The following is a 9,555-nucleotide window of genomic DNA, read 5'->3' on the forward strand; positions in this document are numbered from 1 at the left end:
GAGTCAAAAAATTGAGTTTGCCCAGCAAACAATGATATAGAGTTGGGGTCAGATAAGGGCTCCCCAACACCAGAAAACAATTTGCAAGAAGGGTTAAGAGGAGAACCCACATGAGAGAGATCAAGACAATCAAACTCAGCCAAGAGTTCATGCAAGAACTTGCGTCGACTCAGAATCAATCCATGAGGCTCCCGCAGAACTTCCATCCCTAAGAAGAAAGATAAGTTTCCTAAATCCTTAATCTTGAATTCAGCATCTAAGAAATGTTTTAGATCTTGTAGTTATCAGTATCAGAGCACAGGTGCTCGATCTTCTAAATTTTCTATACTGTTCTACAAATTTTTTGTGAATTACGTTCACAATTCAGTCGATTCAGTTTGATCGATCTTCAATTTTATTTTCATTTCATACAATTCGTTTTTTTTATCCATTGCAATTGATCTTCTTCTTTGAGTTACTGATAACAATGGCGGAAGAGAATCCTTTTGCTGAGAATCAAATTGTTGTTGAGAGCTCACATCCTCTCTACTTGAGTCCTTCGGATAATCCTGGAACAGATTTGGTGTTCACGTTATTTGACGGAACTGGGTATGTAGATTGGCGCAAATCAATGTTGATTTCTCTATCAGCTAAAAACAAATTAGGATTGATAAATGGAAGAATTCTTCAACCTAGATGATGATTCCCCATATTTCGAGCTTTGGACTCGATGTAATGATATGGTGATGGCTTGGTTATTAAACTCCTTGACAAAAGGAATTAGGTCAAGTGTTCTTCATTCCAATTCTGCAAGGTATCTTTGAAAACAACTTGAAGACAGGTATGGACAATCTGATGTTGCTCAATTGTTTGGCCTACAAAAGAAATTATTAGAAACTATACAAGGATGTAATGATATAGCAACCTATTTCAATAATATAAAAGCAATCTGGGATGAGTTGAATGCATTGGATGCAAAAATTGCATGTACTTGTGTTGAATGCATATGTGAAGCAAAACCTAAGAATAAGGCAATTGAGGAGAGACAGAAATTAGTTCAATTTCTTATGGGACTGAATGAAACATACACTGCTTGTAGAGGAAATATAATGATTATGACTCCTACACCAAATATTGATAAGGTATATTCTTTAGTTCTTCAAGAAGAAAGATAAAATATTCAACCTACAATGAATTCTCCTATGGATTCGAGGTTATTTAATGTATCAACACAGAAATTTGGACAGTATTCAGGACAGAGTAGGATGAATTTTAACCTAAATACTGGGGGAGGAAACAGAAACAATGCAGCAAAGGGAAGTGACAGGAGAAATATGATTTGTTCTTATTGTCAAAGATCTGGACATACAATCGAAAGGTGCTTCAAAATACATGGTTATCCAAACAGTTTTAAGACAAATATGCAAGGGAATATGCAGGGGAATAGAACAAGAAACTTTCAAAACCCAAATATGATACAAGGAAATGCAGTATCTATAGAAGAAGAATTTGGCAATGTTCAACAGTATAATCAGGGAATTCAACAACACAACTCATCAAGCATCATGGGAATAAATCAGGAACAATATTCTCAGCTTATGGAAATCCTACAACAAGTCAAAATTGGCCAACAAGCTGCTTCAAATTCTGAGGTTAATGTGACTGCTAACTGTGCTGGTATAGCTCCTATGCTGCCTTCTTTACTCCCTAATAAATCCTTTATACATTCTTGGATCCTTGACTCAGGTGCTTCTTAGCACATGACTTTTGACAAATCTATCTTGTTTGACATCATAACCCTGACTCAACCTTTAATTGTTAACTTGCCAAATTCTTTCAAAATCAGAGTTACACATGCTGGAAAAGTATCTTTGTTTCCAGACATGATTCTAGATAGAGTGCTATATGTGCCTTCTTTTAAGTTCAACCTACTGTCTGTTCACAAATTCTGCTATCAGTTTGGTTGTGAACTATTCTTTGGTGCCTTTCTCTGCTCTGATACCATGTTTGGATTCGAGAATTTGGAATGAACAAAATGCATTTTGGAATTTTGCTGCTTCCCTTTTTTTCTTAGTCTCAATACAACAGTACAATATATATATATATATATATATATATATATATATATATATATATATATATATATATATATATATACACACACACATCAATGACTAACTGCCTAACTTTCTATCTAACCAACTTAGTGGAATGGCTAATTACATAAATATCTCTAGAACTTTCTAGAGCGTATGTGTAACTATAAGGACTAAAGTGTAATAACATCCTTCAAGAGTTAGACTATATAATGCCCTTTGTATTGGCTGTATCGATCAGTTGGTCATTCTTCTCCTTCTTCATTTGCTCCGCCGGTACACTGTCAACAAGTTATTTACGTCCTCTTAACTTTCCGAACGTCTCCTCCTCCCTTTCCCTTCTATTCTTGTTCAGAATATATGTAACTAATACTCCTTTAGATTAGAGGTGACGTGGTAAAGAAATTAAAGTACATTTCACCTCCCTAAGTGCAGGTGAGAAGCAAAACAAAATTAAAAACTGACTGTATTATATACGAATCATTTTAATTTGATATTATTCAATTAAGTACTCTTAATCTTTTTTCTTCTTATGTATCCCTCACACAACAAATGACGTGAGCTGGTGTTTTGCCAGTCACTATATAATCTCATGTAGTGTGTTCTGTAAATTTAGCAAAATTAGTAAGGAGCACTAATGTAACATTCAGAGTGAAGCTAGTCATATTCTACCACAACCTGCTTAAGAAATGTGCATCTACTTAGGTAGTTTACGTTGTTAACAGTTATTACAGGTGGTAATTATGGGGATATTACAAAATTAAAACATCTTTTTTAGCATTTTCAAACTAATTGAGGACTTTGACATATTTCTGATGTTTTCTAGACATTAAGGTCCGAAATCCAGTTCAAGTATCATCATCTCACGATAGAAATATATATTTGATATTCACGAGGAGATAAAATTGACAAATTATAAACCTATTAATGCTCATATATATATATATGTATGTATGTATGTATGTATGTATGTATGTATGTATGTATATGAATCTGAATGTTAAGTTTCTACCAAGTGAAGTGGAGCCTCTGATTGGTGTTCGACCAAAAAGTGTTAGACTTTTTTATTGAACTAATTAAATAAGAAGATTTGAGGCAAATCCTAGCCAAAGATAATTTATCCTAGATCCGAGATAGGGGGTAAGAGTAAGCACGCATAATTGAACATAAATTTTGATTATAACAATAATTGAATACCGTCGCATAAGAAAAGGATGATAATTTTGATGATATTAAATGATAACGAAGAATACATAGATAAAAAGGGTCACCGTTCTTGAATAAGGTTGACCCCCATACATTTGACATAATGCAACTAATAGTGGATAATGAGGATTTGAGCTTCCTTTCTCCTTTCTCCTTGACCAGGAACCAGAGATGAATTATCTCTCCTTCTCTCTCAAGATATGTCTACTTGTGTATCTCAGTTTTTGCCAGCCCCCCCCCCCCCCCGGTTACTCTCTCCCATGGTATTTATACAAAAACACTTTCTTTACCCAACGGTTCTTAACCGGAATACTTAAGTTCTTGGAATATCCTATAGATACTCCTCTAGAAATGTCTAAGGGTTGAACTAGTCGTTCAGGCTGAATGGAGTGCTCAACCTCGACCGCAGCCGAATCACTCGTTAGTGTATCGCTTCTCATACGTGACCTCGGCTCGATTAGCTCTTGGTCGTCCTTCCTTAAGTGAGATTCTTCTGTTCAAATTTCGACCTATACAGTTAGTCCCTCCGCTCGTCGAGGATGCCTTCGGGCGAGCTCGATGGGCGGACTACGTAGGTTATATTTTGTAAGAAATCTGAGAACATTGGCCGAAGAGTGATCCCCCTTTGTTGGTGAGGTGGCAAGGTGACGCTGCAAAAGCCGCACCTGACCGTTACGTCAGTTTGAAATGACACTTTATTCACGCATCATTATGGCACACGTTCCCATACGTTACATCGTTTCCCTCACTTCTTCCGTTTCGAAGTTAATGAGGCGGCATTTGGGCTTTCTTGATTGGGATGCCTGTGCTCTTATAAATAGGGATAGGCACTCCAGTTTTGAATTGTCGTGTTTTTAGAGCCCCTGAAGCCCGAGTTCTTTTCTTCTTCGAACTTTCAGCTTCTCTGTTTTCTTCCTCTCCTTAGCGTCCTTTGCTACCGTTACCTCCTTCATCTTTGTACTTCTTCTTCGCATAATCAGAAAACTAGCCAACGCTCCCTCTAACCATGTGATGTTGGTTGCGGATGCACCTCACCATGAGGAAGGGGTGGCCATGGTGGAAGATGAAAACTTTCCCACCGTGGACGAGAAAATCCCACGCCCGAAAAAGCTAGATCAGACTTCAAAAGCTTGCCTGAGGATGAACCTGAACCTGTCATCTCTATGATGGATGCGGCGGTGATCACTGCGTTTAGAACTAAGTGGCGAATCTCGGCCCATGTTGAAATAGTTCCCGCTGGTATTGATGTAGTCCAAACACACTGCCTGGGGTATTGCGCATTTTACGCGTACCCGTTGTCATCGGCTACACCCTTCCTCTTCCCTTCTTGGCAGAGGATTTCTGCCGCTTTTACCATGTGTGCCCAGCTCAGCTTTCTCGGTATATATACAAGCTTTTCCTCATGCTTATCAAATACGCGAAGTCGTCCAGCCGTGGTATTTCTCTACGCCATGTACTTCACCTCTTTGCCCCAAGTTTTTACAGGGGCACAATGATTCATATGCGCCATCAGGGGACCAAGGGGTCGGTAGTGAAGATGGATGACAAAACAAATCGTCGCTTTTGGGAAAATTTCTTCTTCATGAAGACGGCGCACGTGGTATCGAACCCTAGCGGATTCCCCGAGGAGTAGAATTTTGCTCGTAAGTGTTTCCATTCAAAAACGACCGTTGTTTTCTTTGGGGGTAATCTGATCGTTCTTTTTCTTTATTTGCAGCCCAACAGGATCCTCCTTCACCGGTTGTAGATATTCGCAACTGGGTGAGTCGGGTTTTACCCCATACTATGGGGATTCGCGATTGGTCGCGTTTTTATGAGAGGTTCTAACGTAGACTTGTGGCCGGTGAGTAACCTTCGGCTTCGATTGCTGGCTCTTATACTGTTATTTCTATCCTCTTACCTCTCTTCTTTGTTTACAGGTCGGAGCGCGGCAAGGACGGCGAGGGCTCCTACGCCCGCTTTCCGCCAGTTGGGTATCGCGGCCGAGCCCGTTCTTGCTGTGGCTACAAGTGAAACCGCTCAGACCGTCGATGTCTTGCAGATTTCGACTTCGCGTGGGCTTAGCCGCCTGGCTTCCTCTCCCTTGGTTGGGGTCCTGGCTCCCGCTGTTCATTTGGTGGATGAGTCAACGGAGGACGAAGACGATGAGGCCCCTTTGAAGAGATGGAGGGTAATGGCTGAGACCGAGGGACCTTCGAGAGGTGAACTCGTGTCGGCGGTGTCCGAACTGGACGGGGGTACTGGTTTGGGCGTTGAGACCGTGCCTCCTCCGATCGTGGAGTTGGCTTCTTTGAAAGGGGGCCAGAACTTGGAGGTCGCTGCAATCATTTCGAGTGGTCCGTCGACTTCACAACGGGCCCGTGTCTCTTCTTCAGCCGGCGAGAGGGCAAAGGGCATGGTTGTAGATGACTACGAGTCCGGTTCGGATATTGACCCCGAGGACATAAGAATGTATGAAGAGGGGTTCACTCGGGTGGAAGCAGAAACCGACAGTTCCTCCCGCGTGATCGAGATTTCCCCAGACTTAGATTTGTTGGAGGACACAGTAAGCCTGGTGCCCCAATATGCCGTTCTTTTTTCCGCTACCGAAAACAGGGGCCTTCAGGAGATCGGCGATGCTGGCCTGTCACGGGGCGTAGCCGGAATGGCTTTCAGGGTGAGTACTTTATTGCTTTCTTCGTTTCGCGTCTTCTACTCTCGCTGACTTCTCTTCGTCCTCTTTTCTTTCTTCAAACTTCTCTGACTGGTAAATTGAATTATCTCTCATAGTAACTCGATTTGATATTGCGTTTTTGGTGACTATTGCAAGTCACTTTATGAACTCTCTTGCATGATACTCAATTAAATAAATAGTAGTATCATTGGATATTTACAATATACTCCAAGGAAAAGGAGCTCAAATATGAACGACACTATACTAAATTGAAAGCCTGCCTCTCGCGCTTTGTTCATGATGCGCGTGGGAGGACTTGTGCTTCTTTTAAAACACAAACAATTCTCGGCAACGGATATCTCGATTCTCGCATCGATGAAGAACGTAGCAAAATACGATACTTGGTGTGAATTGACAAATAATATATATAGTCTTTGAACACAAGTTGCGCCCGAAGCCATTAGGTCGAGCGCACGTCTGCCTGGGCGTCACGCATCGTGTCGCCCCCACACACTGCCCGCCAGTCTTATGGGCGTGGTGATGTCATGGGACGGATACTGGGCTCCCGTATGGCCTGAGCATGCAGTTGGCCTAAATGCAAATCCATGACGACAGAGCTTACGACAAGTGGTGGTTATACAAATTGAGTAGGCTTTATTACCTTCAAAATAATAGACGTTCTACTTTCGAGTTCTGCTTTTTGGGCCGAGGTAATTAGACATATTGGAATAGCAAGAAACAAAACATTGTTACTAATCTAGCATACAAGAGCAAACTATTGGGCCCATAGTTGTGGTAACTTATGAATATATACAGATCAAATATATAGTTGCGCAAAGAAGTGGAGTTCAGAGTGATAAAGCAAAGGAATTTTTACCTCATATAGTAAAAGGTTAACACCTTATTTATTTTAAATAAATACCATTTAAAAAAATTATATTCTATAGAACCTTTTAAGGTTTATAGCAAAATATTTAATTTTGGTAACCTCCTAGCCCTAAGCCACTAAATACGCTAATCAGTTACAATATTTTCTTTCTCTCTCTACTTTGATACATCCCATTCTCTTCCCCCATCCCATTAAAATTTCCGATTCTCTTCCTCTTCTCTGTCTAGTTCGCTTGCGATTTTCTCCTACGTCGATATCCTCCATTGTAGTAGTGAATAACTCCTCTGCTGTGAATTTGAATGAGCCCTAAAACAACAATCCTAGTGTGTTTTCTACCTTCAGACTCTAACAGCCCTTCCCCTGAATTGTAGTTCTGAAGACGATCGGCTAAGCTTCCTCCAGATGCATATTCGAGAAGTAAGTTGTAAAGGATGACGCCATCTTCTTGGGTAATATTAACTCTGAAACAGTGAATAATGTAAGGCGAGTCTTCAAACATGCTGAGGAATGCCCTTTATTCTTGCAACGATCCAGAACGATTGAGTATGCAAGATTTAACTACAATGGAGGTGGAAGATGCTCTAACGCACTGCATTGAAATTAGGGTTTGTTCTTGAACAAAGACGACGGAATTTGGGGCTGAGCAGCTTGATTTTCTGTTAATATATTTCAATGTATTTTCATGTATTTCATTGTATTCATTGTCTTTTTTTCATTGTAATTCAATGTATTGGGTTGTATTCCATGTATTTCATTGTATTCACTGTCTTTTTTTTTCATTGTATTTCAATGTATCCCGTTGTATTTTATGTATTTCATTGTATTCACTGTCTCGCTATATGCCATGAATGTATTCATATGTTTTTTTTAATTAATATAATTTATGTATTCAGATGTATTATATAATTTCTCTGAAGATTGCTATATTTTTTGGTGTATTTTTCGGTTGAGAATCTTTTTTATAACTGAAAATACAAAATTTGTGTGTTATAATTGAGTTTGTTGAGTTATATTAGGAGTCTATTATGTTAATTGATTCACTTTCCGTTTTAAAATAGTGTAATCCCCTATTTCACGCCGTGAATACAGTCGAATACAGTCGAATACAATAATCTGTCAAGCTGTAATCCCACGTTTCACTCCATGAATACACTCGAATACAACAAGTGATTAGCTGGACTTCCCTGATTCACGCCTATTTTTGCTACTGTATTCATGAATACAATAGATTAAATACATCAAGGTATCTATAATCCGTAATATAGCAAATGGTATCTATAGATGACTAATTACTACTAAAAGATAGTGCTTTATGAAAATTTCTCTAAAGCAAATGCAACTCGTGTATTATTATCAATTAAGTTGCTTCAAAAAGTTAGGGTATCGACTTCAACACACTTCTTTTATGTACATATTTGTGTATCATAATGTGAAGTTTTCTGGTTGAAATTGCTTATCGCTTTCTCCCTAAAAAGTAGAGGGCCTCATGCAGAACTGTTCTGGAATTCGACAAAATTATGACCTTTTTCTCTCTGGTTTACTGGCTAATCAAAATTCAAGCATAATTAACTTTTCAAATGTCCAAGGATTAGCTTTTGAAGGTAGATGGATGTTTACCTTGAAAATGGTAACTACAATTATATTTGATTTTGCGATTCTAAAAATATGTGATTTATCTTAATACTAGTTGTTAGGCAATAGATGCTAAATGCGAGTTAAAGAAAATAAGAAATGCAAACCAACAGGATCACAAGGCCGGGCCTCGAGCTAGCTGGAGCAGTGCCTCTAGGTCGATATAATGAGGGCCTTAAAGATGGCCTTGTGTGGTTAATGATGAGCAATAAATGAAGAACAATGAATGAACAATGAAAGAATAAACAATAAATATGAAGAACAATAATGTTAGCAAAGAGAGGAGAGAATCTAGAATTGTATTCAATGTGTTGTGTAATAATGCGGATGTCTCTACAAAATGACAAAGGTCCCCTTTATATAAGAGGGGTGAATCCCAACACAGTACATGTCTAATAAACAAAGAATTAATGCTACTAGTACAGCTGTATAACGGCTCAGTGCGGATGTGTATTATTTCTTGCAGACTCTGTCAGTCATCATCGTGTGCTTTTAGGGGTTTCCCACCTTTCCTTGACGACCACCGACCCGTGCCGCTCCGAGATCGACCTTCGACATGTTCCTCGAGAGGAGCCATTCGGGGTCCGCCCTCAAGTCCCACTTCGAGCCCCTCAATGCCGGGCGTGAAGTGGCACAATAGCCTCAAAGCCGGATTCTCCGACTTTGGCCGCATACAGATAGTCCCCGCGTTTCTTAGAATGAAATAATAAGAAACGATCTTGAGCTCTTTACATGTGCGATATCCCCATCATGACGTCAGCCACGTGAGAATATTTAATGGCGTGGCAGAAAAAGTTGTACAGAGGTCTTGTCATCACAGTTCTCGAAAAGCCCACGAACCGCTATTGGTTGCCCTTTCAACTCCTCCAACTTACTTATAAAATACTCCAATTCCCTCTCCTTCAAACATTTACAGCATCTTCAAATCTTCAAAATTTGTGTTAACAGTTTTCCTCTGTTCACTCTTCTTCTACGCTTACTTCTTCACCACCTTGTTTTGAAACTATGTCATTACTATGGCTAAAACCTCTAAGACGGTACCCCGAAAGGGGGAAGCCTCATCTTCATCACGCTCGTCTAAGAGAAAAAAAGTAGTGCCT

The 9,555-nt window shown here is 39.6% G+C and overlaps 1 protein-coding gene across 1 annotated transcript; it reads left to right on the top strand.

Annotated features, from left to right (window-relative positions):
• The first annotated feature begins 466 nt into the window (after positions 1-466).
• LOC109220564 lies at positions 467-4,448 on the top strand. Its single transcript, XM_019385025.1, has 4 exons — positions 467-588; positions 821-1,121; positions 1,215-1,656; positions 4,207-4,448. Exons 1-4 carry the CDS (start codon positions 467-469, stop codon positions 4,446-4,448), a joined length of 1,107 nt encoding a protein of 368 aa, XP_019240570.1.
• The last annotated feature ends 5,107 nt before the right edge of the window (positions 4,449-9,555 follow it).

The sequence above is a fragment of the Nicotiana attenuata genome, unplaced genomic scaffold (assembly GCF_001879085.1).
Source record: "Nicotiana attenuata strain UT unplaced genomic scaffold, NIATTr2, whole genome shotgun sequence".
Classification (NCBI taxonomy): domain Eukaryota; kingdom Viridiplantae; phylum Streptophyta; class Magnoliopsida; order Solanales; family Solanaceae; genus Nicotiana; species Nicotiana attenuata.

Excerpts from the sequence above, each read along its gene's own strand:
- LOC109220564 (XM_019385025.1), top strand. The coding sequence starts at position 467 with ATGGCGGAAGAGAATCCTTTTGCTGAGAATCAAATTGTTGTTGAGAGC. Across the intron at positions 589-820 it reads ACGTTATTTGACGGAACTGG|GTATGGACAATCTGATGTTG; the intron begins GTATGTAGATTG and ends ACTTGAAGACAG. Across the intron at positions 1,657-4,206 it reads TGTGACTGCTAACTGTGCTG|CGTCCTTTGCTACCGTTACC; the intron begins GTATAGCTCCTA and ends TCCTCTCCTTAG.